The 19,665-nt window shown below is 35.6% G+C and overlaps 2 protein-coding genes across 2 annotated transcripts; one reads left to right on the top strand and one right to left on the bottom strand.

The window, feature by feature from the left end:
* Positions 1 to 20: 20 nt before the first annotated feature.
* Positions 21 to 2,211, bottom strand: LOC104724648 (large ribosomal subunit protein bL19cy). Its single transcript, XM_010443187.2, has 5 exons — positions 2,064 to 2,211; positions 1,620 to 1,949; positions 1,020 to 1,106; positions 796 to 929; positions 21 to 311 (listed from the first exon to the last, which is right to left on the bottom strand). Exons 1-5 carry the CDS (start codon positions 2,091 to 2,093, stop codon positions 203 to 205), a joined length of 690 nt encoding a protein of 229 aa, XP_010441489.1. The 5' UTR covers positions 2,094 to 2,211; the 3' UTR covers positions 21 to 202.
* An 877-nt stretch (positions 2,212 to 3,088) lies between these two features.
* Positions 3,089 to 5,290, top strand: LOC104724647 (ras-related protein RABD2b). The gene is made up of 8 exons (XM_010443186.3): positions 3,089 to 3,336; positions 3,800 to 3,872; positions 4,089 to 4,136; positions 4,236 to 4,283; positions 4,383 to 4,454; positions 4,547 to 4,702; positions 4,805 to 4,908; positions 4,991 to 5,290. The coding sequence occupies exons 1-8, from the start codon at positions 3,323 to 3,325 to the stop codon at positions 5,082 to 5,084; spliced, it is 609 nt and encodes a 202-aa protein (XP_010441488.1). The 5' UTR covers positions 3,089 to 3,322; the 3' UTR covers positions 5,085 to 5,290.
* The last annotated feature ends 14,375 nt before the right edge of the window (positions 5,291 to 19,665 follow it).

Genomic DNA, 19,665 nt, shown 5'->3' with positions numbered 1-19,665 from the left:
AGAAAATACTAAATTCTTACTTACGAATCAAAACAATCAACATTGATTTACTTTTTCTTAAACCACTGTCACTGTAAATTACATGAAAATAACTGAAAATCCAACATATAATTATTACAAAAGAAAGAGAGTATTATGTGAAAAAGGAGGAGATTAACTACCTTTAGAGACAAGAGGAGACTGGTGTTGGGTTTTTTGGTGATCATTTAAAAGTTGAGAGACGAGGAAGTTTGTCCCTCAGATAGTAGAGTCTTGCTCTTCTCACTTTCCTGTGGCTTACCACTTTTATCTCCTTTATGTTTGGAGAGTATCTGTTTTACATTGAAACCAATCACATCAGATACGTATACTAAAAGCAACTTCACTCTATATACGTAATTGCAAAGTTCATGTAGACTAGTATGTTAGGATCACTACTATTGGATTGATTTAGACTACAGGTCAACACATTTTATTGATCTAAAATGCTAAAACTTCCAGCATATATGAATAACGCTGGTGCATTTATGATGAGATTCATAATCCAAAACACACTTTATTTCTCAAGAAACGAACACCAGAGCACTATGACCACATTCAAGTAACTCTGTTAAGAGTATGGTCGACTATCAAAGACCAACTGACCGTTAAGGTAAGTGTTGGATTCTCTAATCTCTCCTTTATTAAAAAGGTGAACAACCAACTGGCCAAAGTCCCATCTACTCCTATATACTACTAATTGCATATCTGCTTAACAATATACACCATTTTTGCAAGTGTGTAAATAATTCACGAGGTTAGGAAGAAGAAACTTACATAGGAAAGACGATTTCAACACCAATGCCAGCAATTATCCTCCTGATACGAATAGTAGTGTGGATGCCTGCATTTTGTCTAGACATTATTATACCTTTGTAGATAGATAGCCTACGTCTGTTCTCAGGAACCTCCTGTACAATCAAACCTACCATGTCAACCACTCAAATCTTACGGTTAAAATGCATATTTGAATCAGATCATACAGAGACAAGGATTTTTACCAGTTTGATTTCTACAATGTCCCCAGTCCTAAGCTCAGGAACCGGTCTTACTTTCTCTGAAACCTCAATAGCTTTCTTGTTTAGTATCTGCAGAAACGAAAAGCAAATCAACATTTCATTTCTCCAATGCCTGAAAGATAACTGATGATTAAAGAACAAGAGTCAAAACAAACACATTACTCTCAACTACAGTATCAGAAATGCTGAATCAGATAAGATTAGATCTTTACATGATAATGACTACCTATAGATATACACAAATTGAAGGTCATCACTATCTATACTAATACAAACACCACACATATTCTTACAGAAACACAATTGATAATTACTATTGATACTAGTGAAAGGAAGTTCAGATTATCTAATTTCAGCAACAAAACAAAACCCTATAGCTAATAGAGAACAAAGAGCCAAAACAAACTCTTTACTACAGGCTCAGTAATGTATAATCAGATTAAAAAAATCAGCACATATTTTTATAAAAACCTATCAGATTAACAAACTCAGCACTATTGCTACCGGAGCTTCGAAATTTTCCAAAATCAGAACCAAAACACAAAACCCTAAATAATCTTGCAGAGTGAAAAATGAACTTACCCCCATGACATCTCCGAGCTTGACTCTAGTCTTCCTCGGTGGTTTAGCTTCCTCCACCACAGTGGCTTCTCCTTCTCCTTCCGCTACAGTTTCAACAACAGCATTCTCCACAACTGGATCCGTTTCGCCTTCAGTACCCTCTTCAGCTTTAGCAATAAACTCCCTTTTCTTCTTGGAATCGATGGGGAAACCAAAATTTGAACCGGAGTGACTGAGAAAAACCCGAGAAACTGAAAGCTTTGAGCTGACCGATGAAGCTCGTGGTAGAAATGAAGAAACCCCAAAATTCTTCGACGAGGAGCTAGGGATTCTCGGTATCATATGCAATGCCTGCATCCATAAAAAAGGGTTAGATAAATACAGAGGACTCAAAAGAAGCATATAATATATATATATATATATATGAAACTGTGATTTTTTGCGTGGGAGAGAGGAAAGAGATACCTGAGGAAGAAGATGAGAGCTCGTCGCCATGTTTGCACAAACCCAAACTCAAAAGCAGAGTGGTGTGAGCCTTATCGTGGCAATGTGAATCAAAAAGTCTCTTATCCGCGCGTGTGACTCTATTACTAATTTTATGGGCCTATACAATGAGGCCCATATTCAACTGAAATGCGATACATATAACCGACGATTACCATAGCTAAATTCCATAAACAAAGTAACAAGTACCAACCAATGCCTGCTCTTATAATAATGCTTAGCTTAGCTCCCAATTTCCAATCATTTGATTTAGTCCTTCCCTAACTACGAACTGTAGAGAACAGTAAGAGATGATGGTATCATTAAGAATAAAAATAAAACAAAATTAGTGGTACGAAATGATGACGACGATACAATTACACTGTGCACCATTTCTCATTAGGGTCATTGCCAATAATTAGTAATTTTTTTTTACCATAAAACGATATATATAATACAAAGAATATTTTAGAGGTATATATCATTATTTATTTTATTATTACTATAAGTGGAAAATATTTTTTTTGTTGGGAGTTGAAAACTATAATGTTTATGTTTGTTGTATATTATTTACAACTTACAAGTCGTCTACTACATGTTCACGTTATCATTGACTTACTTACACCGCAAGGCGATGTCAAGCTAGTATTATATTTAAATTTATCTATCATAATACCAAAAAAATATAATCAAAGGTCTCATCTTCCTTTGTTTGTGAATTATGTGAAACGAATCTATTTTTCTTAAAGGTGCTTTTCAAAAACAAAAAAAAAAAAAGCTTAACAAAAAAACTAATTAGCATATAATAATAACCTAAAAGTTAATTAGATTCGAAATTTAATGTGTCCTAAATGTAGTTTATTCTCCGACTGTATAGAATCAAAAAGGAAAGAAAGAAAATACAGATTGGTTATTTTGTCTAGTTCCACGTATCTCTCTGAGTTTGGGTATGCCACGTCACCCAGCATTCGAACATTATTAGTATTAAAAAAAAACGTATTTATAATGTTCAAAAGGGTGGGTTCGTCTATTATTTTCTTAACAAAAAAAAAGAAAAGAAAAAAAAAAGAGCACTAAATAAATAAATAAAGTATATATTAACCCAAAGCCAATAAAGAAAAAAAAATTTACAAAACAAATATTCACGTCTCTCTCTCGCGTGATTTGTTTTGTACACGACGAACGACGATTGCTGAAAACTAATCGCCGGAGATTCTCTCGTTGGAAGATCGATCTTTATAATGAATCCTGAATAGTAAGAACCTTTCTCTTCTCTCTTTTGTTTTTTTTGTTTATGTATCTGTTGTTACTTTTGGATCGACTCGCTTTTACATGTGTTTTGGTGATTTTTGTTCGATTTTGCTTTGGATCTTTGTTTGTTTGGGTAGATTGAATCTGCCGAATTCTGCTCGTTTTAGGTTTTTTTGTTTGTCTGATCAATTCTAGGTTTTTGGAATTCTCGGGTCCATGGATCTTTTTATCTAGGTTAGTTAGATCCAGTGATACACTATCGAGATCTGCAATTTCTCTTTTGATTATCTTCGGTTGTGACACAGTTCTGCCTTTTAATTCGTGTATTTCGCATACAGGATCCATTTACATATCTTTCTTGCGTTTGTAATTTGTGACATTCAGAGTGAAACATGGCAAAAGAGCATATTTTCTGAGTTTAGGAGCTTCACTGAGATATTCATGTTTTTATTCTCTTTTCGTTGCAGTGACTATCTCTTCAAGCTTTTGCTTATCGGTGATTCTGGTGTCGGGAAATCCTGCTTGCTTCTTAGATTTGCTGTAAGTAATTTTGCCACACAACTCTTCAAGATTTTTTATCATCTATGGTTTGGTTGTTGCTTTCTCACATTTAACAATTTATGGGTCTTTGAAGATCACATCTTGGAGTGTTCAATAGCAGTTGGCTCTAAATTCATTACTCCATTGGATTGTTTGGCTTACAGTTCTCACTTTGTGTTGTTTACTTCCTGATATGTTGAAATTTTATGTGTACAGGACGATTCTTACCTGGATAGCTACATAAGCACCATCGGTGTTGACTTTGTAAGCATAATTTCTATTGTTGTACATCACTCGTTTTTATTACAGGAAACGAAAACATCATTTACAAGTCTCTTAATCTTTACTTGTGATGTGTTGCAGAAAATCCGCACAGTCGAACAAGACGGAAAGACCATCAAGCTTCAGATCGTAAGTGTTCTTGAGCTAGATATACAATCGATCATATTCGGTTAAACTTTGGATGGAACATATAACAGTCTTGTTGTTGGTAATCGCCTGTGTATGCAGTGGGATACAGCAGGCCAAGAACGTTTCAGGACAATCACTAGCAGCTACTACAGAGGAGCTCATGGAATCATTGTATAATATTCTCAACTCTAATTAGCCACTCACCTTCTTGTTACTTTATACATCCTTTGCTTCTGCTCCCTCACAGTTTACTAATCTTACAGGTCACATATGATGTCACTGACCAAGAGAGCTTCAACAATGTCAAACAATGGCTGAATGAAATTGACCGTTACGCTAGCGAAAATGTGAACAAGCTACTGGTTGGGAACAAGAACGATCTCACATCACAGAAAGTTGTATCCACTGAGACTGCCAAGGTAATACTATAACCAACCCAAGTGGCCTCTCTATCCACGTAAACCTTGTCTGAAAGATAAATAACATTGTTGTTGTTGTTGTCTCTTCTCCTTGTTGCACAGGCTTTTGCAGATGAACTTGGGATCCCATTCTTGGAAACAAGTGCTAAAACTGCAACCAATGTGGAAGATGCTTTCATGGCCATGACTTCCGCAATTAAGACAAGGTTAGAAGTTACATCTTAATTTTACTTGTGAAGAACTCCTTAACCGTTTGCTTAAACTGGTTTTGGTGATGTTCTTTTGCAGAATGGCCAGCCAACCAGCTGGAGGTGCCAAGCCACCTACGGTCCAGATTCGCGGGCAACCAGTGAACCAGCAATCAGGCTGCTGCTCATCTTGATTTGATTAGTCACCAATCCTCTTTGGATCATCATCACTCCTTTATAATCATTTGTTTGCATTGCATGTATGACTTCTCCAAATTAACAACTCCCCCCTCTTTTTCTTCTTTGGTTTTCATTTATTTTCTTTTCAGATTCTTTTTCTGATGTATTTCGAATGCTTTAATCCCATATATTATTTTAGTAAAGTCCCTTTATGCCAGCATTGAAACATATGGTTATTCTCGAACGGTAATAAGGAAATCTTGAGAATCCTTACCATAAAAGCTTAAAACATTTGGTTGTCAGAGACCAGGATGCTAGAAAGCTTACCCATGACCTGTCCCGCTACGGCGACCTCCACGACCACGGAATCTACCAACAATACCACCTCGGATCTACCAACAATACCACCTCGCCTTGCTCCATCAGCATCTTCAGAAGGTATATATCCTCTAGAATATCCATTCTCATTTCCAGGAGCATCATTGGTCTGTAACTTCATAACTAAGTCGTTCCTTTTGCCTATCAAAAAACAGAAGAAATCAGAGTTAGAATTTAATTGTGTTTTGAGAGCAAAATAAAACAAATTAACAAATCATCAAAGCGGCTCACAAGCAAAGCAGAACAAAAATAAAATCATTTAGGAAGATTTTGATAACCTTAGCTGGTACACATACTCCTCTAAAAGACCTAAGAAAGCTATCTCTCTGTCCGAATCGTCTTCTTTGCAAGACATTTGGAAAAACACATGCATTCATGATCAAATAAATAACAAATTTTAATTTTAATTCAATTATACAACAAAACAGTTAAAAATTAGGGTCTTACCATTGAGTATTTCTTCTGACTTTTTTCTTGACAAATTTCCAAAACATACGCCCAAATATATTACATATCTACAAAGTGGAATTTAAAATTTGAATGGAACCGAAGAGATGGTTAATAAACAATTTAAAAAGACAACCACTAGTAAAAAATAATTTATCATAGAGAGGAACTTGAAGTGCATGACATATTCAGTGATATTCTTCACCTTGGATTTCTCATCCAGCGTAATGTTACCTTCTATAAAGGGTGTTAAAGTGGGTCACGATTTATGAGTCTTATTGCAGGACATCATGATGTTTATATCGATTTATTATGCGCCTCTGCATTTAGCATTGCCCCCGCCCCGAAACTGACCCACAGTACAGCGCCCATTCTCTTTGCGCGTGGGAAGGCAATGAAGTGAAGTTCATGAGACCGCGGCGGAGTGGAGCAGCCGCTGTTAGTGCAAGCTTGAAATAGCTTGAGGATCAAGCTAAGTATATTTAGGAGATATCTAAATATACATATCTAAAGATTTAGGAGATATCTAAATTATGTAATGTTTCCTATAGTTGTTAGGATGAATATTTATTCTTCTCTCTATATAAGAAGATGCAGGGTGTTGCATAGCTTATAAGAGAGATTAGAGAGATTAAGATTGCTTTAGTTTTGAGAAGTTTCTAAAGTAATAAACGAGAGTTATTCGTTATTCTTGTGTTTGATTCAATATTTGGTATCAGAGCTTATATTGAATCTCTAAACACAACTTTTCTTTCTTGTTCGTGACTAAAAAAAAAAACAAAATCGGTGTAAGAGATATGAGTGAAATCGTTGCTATGACGTCCATACCAAAGGAGACCGGTACTTCATCTCTTCAATGTCCAATGCTTACCGCAACCAACTATACGGTGTGGGCCATGAAGATGACGGTAGTACTGCGAGTGAACAAAGTCTGGGAAACGATCGAAACAGGGGAAGCAGAGGCCGATAAGACTGACCTAGCCAAAGCTCTTCTGTTCCAATCGATTCCGGAGAATCTGATTTTACAAGTGGGAAACCTTGCTACTCCTAAGGAGGTTTGGGATGCAATCAAGTCACGATACATTGGAGCTGAGAGAGTAAAAGAGGCGAGACTGCAAACACTAATGTCGGATTTCGAGAGGATGAAGATGAAGACTACAGATACGATCGATGATTTTGTGGGAAGGTTGTCGGAGCTTGCATCAAAAGCGGGTGCTTTGGGCGTATCCATTGAAGAGTCTAAGATGGTAAAAAAATTCCTCAATAGTTTGCCGAGGAAGAAGTACATTCATATCATAGCAGCCTTGGAACAAGTTCTTGATCTTAACAAGACAAGTTTTGTGGACATAGTTGGTCGACTAAAAACATATGAGGAGAGGATTCGTGATGAGGAAGATCAAGAAGATGATCAAACAAAACTTATGTATGCTAACAATTATCAAGAGGGTTATGACCAAGGACGTGGAAAGGGTGCTAGAGGTGGTCGGTTCTCGGGTCGAGGAAGAGGACGAGGTCGAAACAATTACCAAAACAGAGACAAGTCACAGATTGTTTGTTACCGATGTGACAAGAATGGTCACTATGCCTCAAATTGTCCAGATCGGTTACTTAAACTTCAAGAAATTCAAGATGGTGCAGAATCTGATACTCAAGACGCAGAGGAGCTACTAATGCACGAGGCTGTGCTTCTCAATGAGAAGAAAATCAAGCCATGTGATTACGAAGTTAAACCGGAGGGAGATAATGTGTGGTATCTTGATAACGGAGCCAGTAATCACATGACTGGAAATCGGAACTACTTTACCAAACTTGATGAAACAGTCACGGGGAAGGTGAGGTTTGGTGACGACTCAAGAGTCGACATAAAGGGAAGAGGTTCTGTCTTCTTTATCACCAAGTCGGGTGATAGAAAGATTCTGACTCAAGTTTACTGGATACCTGATCTCAAGAGTAATATTCTCAGTCTTGGACAAGCTACGGAGATAGGATGTGAAGTTAGGATGAAGGAGGATTACCTAACACTACACGATCGCGATGGGAAGCTCCTTGTAAAAGCAAATAGATCACAGAACAGACTCTATAAGGTCCGTATGGAAGCTGAAAGTAACTGTCTGCAAATGAAGGTCGCTGATAGACTAGGTCATGTCAATCTCAGGACCTTAGAATCGATGGTGAAGAGAGAGCTAGTCTTTGGAATGCCAAACTTGACTTTTGTCAAGGAGACGTGTGCATCTTGTTTGCTTGGGAAGCAAACAAGAAAGACGTTTCCCAAGGCAACCAGTTTTAGAGCTGAAAAATCTCTGGATTTAATCCATGGAGATCTCTGCGGTCCGATTACACCTGCCACAGCTGCACAGAACAAGTATATATTTGTGCTTATTGACGATCACTCTCGATACATGTGGTCACTGCTTTTGAAAGATAAGAGTGATGCATATGATGCTTTCAAACGTTTTAAAGCCCGAGCTGAGCAAGAAATTGGAGCAACAATCAAGATGTTTCGAACAGACAGAGGAGGTGAATTTGTATCGTCTGAGTTCATGCGATTTTGTGAACAATCTGGGATCCAACGACACTTGACGGCTCCATACTCGCCACAACAGAACGGTGTAGTAGAGAGAAGAAACAGAACCCTGCTTGAAATGAAGAGAAGCATTTTAAAACACATGGATGTTCCGAATTATCTTTGGGGAGAGGCTGTTAGACATTCCACTTATTTGATCAACAGAGTAGCTACGAGAACATTGAGTGACAAGACGCCGTACGAGATGTTCAAAGGCAAGAAACCAAACTTGGAGCACTTGCGAGTTTTTGGTTGTATCGGTTATGCTAGAGTGGAAACACAACATCTCAAGAAATTGGATGATAGATCTCGTGCTTTGGTGCATCTCGGAACAGAACCTGGTAGTAAAGCTTATCGTTTGTTAAATCCCTCAACAAGGAGGATAACAGTAAGCAGAGATGTCATCTTCGACGAAGCTAAAAGATGGAATTGGAATGTTGCAAGTGAAGAAACAGAGGCTCCAGGGTCATTTATCGTAAGATCTGGAGATTTTGGGAATAATGGTCTACACGAAGAAGCAGCAGACTGCAAGAATTATGATTCTGAGGTTGGAGTCGAGGTGATAGCAGAAACTCAACAGGAGCAAGAGACAGAGGAAGCTCAGCCTGTACTACGACGCTCAACACGACCAAGTGTGAAACCAAGTTATCTCAATGATTACGTGTTGTTAGCAGAGGACGAAGTAGAACGCCTTCTGTTAAGCTTAGATGATGAACCAAGATTCTTTGAGGAAGCAAAGGAACTACAAGTGTGGAGAGAAGCTTGTATGGAGGAACTAAGGTCGATCGAAAGGAACAAAACGTGGAACTTGGTGGAATTACCGAGTAGTGTTAAGCCAATTGGCTTAAAATGGGTATTTAAGATCAAACGCAATGCAGATGGGAGCATAAATAAATATAAAGCAAGACTCGTTGCTAAAGGGTATGTGCAGAGACACGGGATTGATTTCGACGAGGTGTTTGCTCCAGTGGCACGTATTGAAACAATATGGTTTATCATTGCCTTAGCCGCTTCTAAAGGATGGGAAGTACACCATTTAGATGTAAAAACTGCCTTCTTGCACGGAGAACTTTGAGAGGAGGTCTTTGTTTCTCAACCGGAAGGTTTTATGAAGGAGGGAAGCGAAGGAATGGTGTACAAGCTGAACAAAGCGCTTTATGGACTGCGTCAAGCACCACGGGCCTGGAATCATAAGCTCAATCAGATTCTAAAGGAGTTAAACTTTGTGAGATGTGCTAAGGAGCCTGCCTTGTACCGAAGACAAGAAAAGGAACACTTGTTGATTGTAGCGGTTTATGTGGACGATCTTCTTGTCACTGGTAGCAGCCTGAGTCTAGTTCAAGAGTTCAAGCAGGGGATGTCATCTAAGTTTGAGATGAGTGACCTTGGTAGACTGACATATTATCTTGGCATTGAAGTCTTACAAGAAGATGGTGGAATCACCTTGAAACAGAGCAGGTATGCAGGAAAAATTCTTGAAGAGACTGGTATGAGTAATTGCAATGCTGTTCAGGTTCTGATGGACTCAGGTTCGAAGCTTTCAAAGGCTTTAGATGATCAGCCTATTGATGAAAGTGAGTATAGAAGGAATATTGGCTGTCTGAGATACTTGATTCACACCCGACCTGATCTCTCCTTTGCTGTTGGCATTTTGAGCCGCTATATGCATAACCCGAAGAGAAGTCATGGTGTAGCTTTGAAGCATGTTTTGAGCTACTTACAAGGAACCTCAGGTTATGGTCTCACATTTAAGAAAGGAAGCAGCTCCGGGTTAGTAGGCTATTGTGACAGCAGTCTCAATATAGATGAAGATGATGGTAAAGCACAAGTGGTCACATTTTCTATCTCAACAACTGTCCTATTACATGGTGCTCACAGAAGCAGGAGACGGTAGCTTTATCTTCTTGTGAGGCAGAGTTTATGGCGGCTACAGAAGCAGCTAAGCAGGCTATTTGGTTGCAAGATTTGCTCTCTGAAGTTACAGGTGAAGAGCTCAAGAGAGTAACGGTTCGTATAGACAACAAATCTGCTATAGCACTTACCAAAAATCCTGTCTTCCACGGCCGCAGCAAACACATTCATAGGAAGTTTCATTTTGTTCGTGAATGCGTAGAAAATGAGCTGGTAGAGGTTGAGTATGTTCCTGGCATTGAGCAGAAAGCTGATATCTTGACTAAGGCACTTGGGAGAATCAAGTTCAAAGAACAGAGGAGCTTCATTGGAGTTCAAGATTTGAGTGAGCAAGATGGTTTCAAGCTTAAGGGGGACAATGTTAGTGTAAGCTTGAAATAGCTTGAGGATCAAGCTAAGTATATTTAGGAGATATCTAAATATACATATCTAAAGATTTAGGAGATATCTAAATTATGTAATGTTTCCTATAGTTGTTAGGATGAATATTTATTCTTCTCTCTATATAAGAAGATGCAGGGTGTTGCATAGCTTATAAGAGAGATTAGAGAGATTAAGATTGCTTTAGTTTTGAGAAGTTTCTAAAGTAATAAACGAGAGTTATTCGTTATTCTTGTGTTTGATTCAATAGCCGCGACACTCTTTTTTATCGGAAAATAGAGCTAGAACAAGGAACAAGCAACACTAGCAATTAAAAGACCTCCTAGGGATAAGAGACATAGAGCAAAATTTTTTAAAAAAAAATAGATTTACGAATTAATCTAACTTACGAATTCTAATGAGTCAAAAATTTTAACTCTAATGACTCGAAAATTTTAACTCTAATGGGTTGATGGATTAAATGAGTTGATAGTTAAATGAATTAATGAATCAAATGTGACTCAAATGAGTTTGATTATAATTAGTTCATAAGTTAACCCAATAAATATTAACTAAAATTGGACCCGTGCTCTTTATTTTATTTATTTTGTAATTTTTATTTAAAGTGTTATATATATGATTGTTTTATTTGTTTTAATTTTTTTTTTGCTCAAACACTATGCCATAAAATCATATGTTGAATATAACTTATGAAAATAACATCTATTTTGTAATATATTCTAGTAGATCTAGATTTTGACCCGCGGTACACTGCAATTTTGATTTTTTGATAAAAATATTAATTTATGTTTGTTAATTTATTTTATTTGTTTAGTTTTTAAAATTCTATATTGTATTTTGATTTTTAATTATATGACTTAACCTACACTATACCTCATATTAATTATTTTGCTACAGTATTAATTAATCAATTTAATTAGATACGACTATTAATCTAATATTCATATTGTTAACAAAATAATGAGATGATATTTTATCCATGTAGCACCGAATCAATGACATTTTAAGTTTCTATTAATATCTACTCAAACATGTCTAGCCATATAACCCATCGTGTGATATTTTAATTCGTTGTACACCATAGAAAAAACTTCATAAAAATCTAAATATATTTTTAAAATTTAAAATGTTTTAATAAAGTTTTGTTTTAGAAATTGAACTATTTATAATATTTGAACTTCTTATAAAGTTTAAATATTATTAATATTTTAAACAGTTATAAAAATTAAATGTTTTAATAATTGAAATATTAATAATCTAAAAAAGTTTTTAAAAAGTTCACAAAATAATGAGATGATATTTTACCCGTGTAGCACCGAATTAATGACATTTTAATTTTCTATTAATATCAACTCAGACATGTCCTGCCTTATAACCCGTCATGTGATATTTTAATTCGTATATATTATTAAAAAATAAAATGTTTGAATAAATTTTATTATTTTAGAAATTGAAATACTTATAATATTTGAACTTCTTATAAAGTTTAAATATTATGCATATTTTAAACATTTTATAAAAAGATAAATGTTTTAATGATTGAAATATTAATAATCTTTAAACTTTTAAAAAAGTTATACATTTGAATTTTTAAAGTTACTAAAAGTTGAAATTCTTTAAAATAAAAAAACATAATAAAATGCATAATTTTTTTAATTTCAATGCCTGATAAATCAAGGTTTCTGCTCATTCGTATTCAGAATTATTTTGGTCTCTTTTTTATTAATATGAATTTGAATCTTTGCCTAGTTTTCTTAGGTGATGTAGGGCATTTTGTATATTTTTTTATTCATCAGTTGAACAATATATGTCTGTTTTATAAAATTTAAATTACATCATATGCAGAAAAAATCATAACTTTTATTAACTAAATATATTAGATAAAAAATTAAAATAATTTAAATATAAAATAAAATAAATGTGAAAGAAGAATCACATATTTTTGTTTTAATTAGGTTGAGAGATTTCCTTATCTTTTTAATGTTACCTATAATTGATTTATATGTTACTATAATTAACTAAATCCATACTATCCTTACTTACCAAAAATCATACTAACCCGTATATTATGATACACCTATTTCACAAGTTTATAACCAAAAAATCATAAATATATCAATTATATAGTCTACAAAAAAATGTCGTATACTTCCGTTTTATTATATAAGGGATTTCTTCATTATCAATTAAATATCATCATCACTATCGTCACACTACCATCATAATCATATTATCATCATCATACTACCATCATCTTCATACTACCATCATCATATTGTCATCATCATCATACTACCATTACTATCACCATCATCATCATCATCCAAGTCCGGCTCAATTATTTTTTGGACCATGAACTAAAAAATATTTTAAACACTATTTCCTCATGCTAAAAAAAAAAAAAATTGGACCATAAAATCAAAAGAAAAAAACCCAACATAAATGGACCCTATGCATTTGCACTCCATGCACATGTGTAGAGTCGGGCCTCTCATCATCATCACCACCACTAATGCAAACCGTAATTTTTCCACCAAACCACAAATCCATAATTTTCCAGCGAATACATAAAACCACAATTTTTCGCTAAAAATTATGTGATATTGATGATAATGATGATAATGATGATGAAAATCAATTATTACTGTTTCTATGTTAATTATATATTTATTTCTATTTTAGTGGGTCAACTCAATTAGTCATCTAACACATTTAATTAAATGGGTTCATGAGTTGATCCAACTTAATTTGTTAAATGAGTCGAGTCATGTTATAAGGATATTAGATAACAACTGAGAATTTTGTTCAATAATATCTCGTTATGTGAACTCTCTCTACATTTTATCCATGATAATCCATAATACAAACATATATAAATTAAACATATCTCGTTTGTAAACTACTAGATTTGACCTCGTGGTACACCACGAGCAATTTTTAAAATTTTTTTTTGAATAGATCAAGTTTCTTTAAGTTTTAATATAAATGTTACATTGTTATATATGTGTGTGTTCTCATAGTAATTAATAATAAGGTTAAGATAGATATTTTTTATATATTAAAATAACTCAAATGTGAAATAATCTATATCCGAATATATTTGTTTGGTTACAAAAATTCTAAAACAATTTTTAAAATATATATCCGTTTATAAAAATTCAAATCACATCATATGCTAAAAAAATCTAAAATTTTATTAACTTAATGTATTAAATAGTAATTTAAATAATTAAATATACGATTAAATAAAAGTGAAATGAGAATTATATTTTAATCTAACATATTGCTTTAAATTAGGTAGATATATTTTAGGAAATTAATATTATCAAATAAGGAAATCATTGTGTTTGGTTGTAAAAATTGTAGAGAATTTAGTTGGGACTTGTTTGGATACAGAGACAAGAAAGGATGACACAAAAATGTACTCTAAAAATGTTAAGATAGATGCTTTAAAGATGATATAATTAAGTGTGATATGAAACTCATAATAAATTGGTGAGCAAGCAAGAAATCTTAAAAATTTCTGTAGATATATTTTAGGAATATGATTTTAAATGTAAAGATTATATAAGTATAAACCAAAAATGATTTTGGAAATTAGAAATTAATTTAGTAGAGATATTTTAGGAATCATTGATTTTATAACTATATAATTTATGTTTCGATTTCAATTTTGCGATTTTATAGCTATATTTTAGGATATTTTATTTAATAATTTTGGTAAAACTAATTAGTTTCTATAAAAACATTTCGAATTTATGTATAAAAATTAAACCGAAATATATGGCATATGCTCTTCTAACAATTAAAACAAATTTATGTATAACAATTATTTTCTATTAGAAAAAAAATTAACTAAATATTAAATGTTAATGGCATAGTTGTAAATAGGTTCCAAATCTATGATTTATTTGCTAAATGTCTCCAAAAATGTATATATAGATGTGAATTGGAAAACTAAAAAAAAGCATATTGACATACCTTAAAAAAATTCTTCCTTGGGAATAGATTTGATTATATTCCAAATTTTACGAAATAAAATCTTTGAATTTTCATTAAAGCCATCAAAACTCAGCTCCAAAATGTTATTATCCCCAAATGCTAAAGAAGTATAATGATATATACCTCTTCTTTGTATATAGTGAGCTGAAATTTCTCTATTTTGTATTTGATATTGGAGTAGGATTCTGTTTGAAACCATATACAAAGAGAACGATAAATTGGCTTCAGATGCAACATTTTTTGTTTCAAATAAAATTTTCAAGAAAAACTAATTGGAATAAATCATTTACCTTTATTCACCAAAGAGAATGTATTAGAATAGAAGTCTCATATTATGTGACGTTAAATTTTTTAGAATTTCTCCCATTTCAGCTTGTTCACCAAAACCATACAAAAGTCCATACTAAGTGAATGCGTCGTTGGTTCACCAATATCATATTCTAAACCATAATACTTCATTTCTAATGAATTAGTATACTCACGAATGGTTGGTTAAGAAGGATATTGGACTCTCAAGAGATTGAGATACTAAAATACATATGCCACCAGTTCATATCTTTGCAAAAAAAAAAAAAAAAAAAAAAATCAAAAGGATTAGTTACATTTTATGCAAAAGAAAACACAAATATACTTATTAACTTGGAATAAAGTTTAAAATACATTTTCCCAACCAGTGTTGGTGAGATCCGACGTAATAACAAAGACTTGACTAGCTGATGTTGAACTATATGACCAAATAGAATCATAACTTCCAAATCAAGGGTCATTACCAACGGAAGCTCTAAAGAACAATTTCTCCAAATAAATATGAAATCTTTGGAAGACTAAATATGAATGCTATTTAATAATTTAATAATAATAATTAATTTAAGAATTTTCCAATATAATGAATGCTATTTTTCTGAATTTCACCCGTGTGTGCTATTTTTCTTTTGTAAAAATTGTTCTTGTACTATCTAAAAGAAATTCTCTAATTTTATTAGTCCAAGATATTGACCAATTCAAATGGAACTAGATACGAGATTGTAACCAAATTTGGAAAGCCTCATCAAATTACCTGTCTCCCAAACGTCTAACGGCCAAGAGCTGATCTCGAACTTGCCGATCAACCCATCCAACCAGAATTCTGTGAGTTTTCGTGCCTTCTTCCATTACGCTCACGCTAAACCGTATACACTGCCTGAAAAACATACCTGATGAGAAAACCCTTCTACTCGTGGAAGTGATGCTTGAGAGATAAGAGCAATTAAGGTAGACCAATCAATGGTGTAATTCGCCTTGAGAAAACCCTTATCCAGAGCTAACCACATCCCAAAGACAAAAGTGCAGGGAAAAAAAAATGATCACGAGTCTCTGATGTAGAACTGCAAAAACTACAAGTTCCTGCAGTCCCCCTATTCCACGTAACCATGCGAGCACTAGTTGAAAGATGGCCCTGAGCAGCCATCCACACACAAAAGGAGAATTTGGGTGTGCAATGAGTAAACCAAACTCCCTTATGCCATGCTATAGTACTGACTGTTGTTCGTATATGGTTCCAAGTATCCCTAGTTGAAAACTTTGGTCTAAAAACATCATTCTTCCCTCGCCATAGTGTTTTATCATCAACCTCCATACGTGTATCCCGCCAAGAGTACAAAACGTGTTCTACAGCGTTGAGCTGGTCACTCTGGTGCCTTCGTCTACGATGGCGAGCCCACACGTCGGCCAAAGAACACTGCCTACTTATCCCTAGATCTATAATTCCTCTTTCACCCACCACCTCCAATAACCAACCATGTCTGACCACCTATCATACCAGAAAGATGTGGACTCCCCATTTCCCACTTCTACCTTACAAAAATCACTTGCCAATCCTCGGTATTTCAGCAGCTTTTTCCATATCCAAGAACCGAAACTCGTAGAATCCTTTACCGACCAAAACGAGGCCTGCTTTAACAAGTTCGTCTAAACCCAAAGTACCCACAAAGAGTTACCCTTCGAGACTGCTCTTCAAATCAACTTAAGACAGCTAACCATATTAGCTTCATTAAGAGATCTCAAACCAAGACCCCCTTCTGCCTTAGGTTTACAAACAGCCTCCCACGATATCTTTGCCTTTTGTGGATTCATATCACGTCCCAACCAGAGGAAACCCACACACATTGAGTCAGTAACATCAATACATTTTTTAGGAAGACAAAAAGCACCAAGCCAGAAGTTACACACACTCCAAAGGACATAGGAAATCAGACTGAAACGGCATGCGTAAGATAGATGACGTGCTGTCCAAGACTCTACACGCTTACGAATTTGCTCAATCAACGGAGAACATTCTGCAAGTGTACGTTGCTTAGTGACTAGCAGTAATCCTAAATAACGAACCGGCAAGCGACCAACTGTAAACGGGAGATTAGCTGCTTGAGGAGCCAAAACTCCAGCCAAATAAATGGTAGACTTCTCCATACTAATATTTAGCCCTGAAACTTTGGCAAAATCTGTAAAAACAACAATAATTCCATCAATAGAACGCCTCTTACCATCAATAAGCACCATGAGATCATCCGCAAAACTTAAGTGAGTGAGACCGAGATGTTGACACCGCGGATGATAACCAAATAAACTCTCCTTAACAGCCTTGTCGAGCATTTTTGATAAGACATCCATACAAATGGCAAATAGATACGGCGATAAAGAACAGCCTTGACGAAGACCTCTAGAACTTTGAAAGAAACCAGCAAGTTCACCATTCACTTGCACCGAAAAAGAAGCGGTAGAAACACAGAGCATTAGCCAGTGAATAAATAATGGTGGAAATTGCATAGCTGAGAGAGCTTTAGACAAAAACGACCATTAAACCGAGTCAAACGCTTTGGAGATGTCAATCTTTATAGCACAACGACTGGAAATGGACTCCTTGTGGTAATCCTTGACCAATTCAGTAGCCAACAACACATTCTCAATCAATAACCTATCCTGAACAAACGCCGATTGGTTACTGGAGATAAACTTTGGCAGCAGTCTCTTCAATCTATTAGCTAGAACTTTGGAGATCACCTTGTACAGCACATTACAACAAGAAATAGGTCGATAGTCCTTCATTTGCCTTGCTTCCAAATATTTGGGAATGAGAGCAAGAATGGTTGCGTTGATACCCTTTGGTAAAAAACTTTTAGCAAAAAAAGATTGAACCGCTAAGACAAACTCCCTACTAATAAGCGGTCAGGCAGCCTTATAAAACTCCACCGTGAATCCATCTGGACCTGGAAACTTATCTCTTGGCATAGAGAACAAGACCTTCTTAATTTCCTCACCCGAGACTTCCCTAGTAGGAGTTCGATGATCAACAGCAGAACAATGGTACGGTAGCAAACTCTCCAGCCCGTCTACCGTGACACCCTCAAAATCACTAGGAATGGCCTGCAATAATTCTCTGAAGTGTCGTTTAGCCTCTACTTTGATTTCATCCCCCGTTACTGCCACATGGCCATCAATGCACTGAATTTCACGTATACTATTCTGCATTTCACTCGCTTTAGCCGTTCTGTGAAACGTTTTATTATTCCTGTCCTCCAGCTATAACCAATGCAGCTTGGATTTCTGCTTGAGATACTTTTCCACCTAGCCAGCCAAGAAATCCCACCTTCTATAAGCCTCATGCTCCTCCTCCATGGCCTGAGGAGAGGGTTGCAGCAAGTTAGCTTGTTACTTCTGGCAGAGAGTATTAAAAGCATCCTTCGTCTTCCGAACAAGACTCCCCAAACGCATCTTTGCCAGTCTCCTTAATCTGGGCTTTAAGCCTGTTAACTTCTTGGAGAATCGGAAAAGCGTGGAGGTAGACATAAACAAAGCTTCAGTTTCGTTCCAATAGTCACTTACCAGGGGCATAAAATCCTCCATTTCTGTCAATAGATTGACAAATTTGAAAGGCCGACGCTTATCAATAGTACCAGCTTCACCCTTGACCATGAGCCGACAATGCAGATGATCAGAGCAGCCCCCTGCAGAAAAACATTGTAACTCTGCGGGAAAACATTTTCCCAAGTTAAATTAACCATCACACGATCCAACTTCTTGAAGATCAAATCGTTTTCCCTTTTACTGCACCACGTAAACAGAGGACCATGGGAAGTCATGTCTACTAAAGAACAAGAATTTACCACTCCTTGAAAGTCCCGCATCCCTGCTGTGATCATTTGTTTGGACTATCATTAACTCGAGAGTGATCAACCATATCTAGAGTTTCATTAAAGTCTCCCAACAGTACCCAAGGCTTATTGCGAAACAAGGGAGAAGCGTAATGATCACGTATCTCCTGCCACAACACTTTCCTCGCCTCCACCGTATTCAAAGCATACACAAAAGAGCAGAAAAACCCCTCTTCTTGATTGTCCAACTTAACCGAACATGTAATTATCTGCTCACTTTAAAAAAGGGGATCAACCCTCCCATTGTCTCTCCAGAGCACCCAAATGCGCCCCGACTACTATGCTCATAATTTATGAAAACCGACTAATTTGGGAACAACTTCCTCCCCAACCTTGACGCTTTTGCTTCACGAACCATGGTCTCCAACAAACAACCAAACTGAAAATTTCCCTTCACAACCCACTCTTTGATAACGGAATGTTTAAACGTCTTATTTAAACCACAAACATTCCATGAGAAACATGAAATTAATGTTTTGAGGAAGCCTTCTTACTTTGGTTCCTAGGCTAGTCCCTAGTCGACAGAGCAAGAAGAGTAGATACCGTTTTATTTGTCGTTTTAGATCCTCTAGGTAAACAAGTTCGCAAAGGGACATCACCCTGCGAACCCTGCGGTTTAGAGACAACCTCCCGAGATCAAAATATAACAGGTGGATCCGCCAAAACCATCTGCAGAGCATCATACACTACAGTTTGTTCAAAAATGTCATCTTCAACAGCCCCCAA

This window comes from Camelina sativa, chromosome 11 (assembly GCF_030686135.1).
Source record: "Camelina sativa cultivar CO46 ecotype springtype chromosome 11, ASM3068613v1".
Classification (NCBI taxonomy): Eukaryota; Viridiplantae; Streptophyta; class Magnoliopsida; order Brassicales; family Brassicaceae; genus Camelina; species Camelina sativa.
This window is presented reverse-complemented; position numbering and strand designations above follow the sequence as displayed.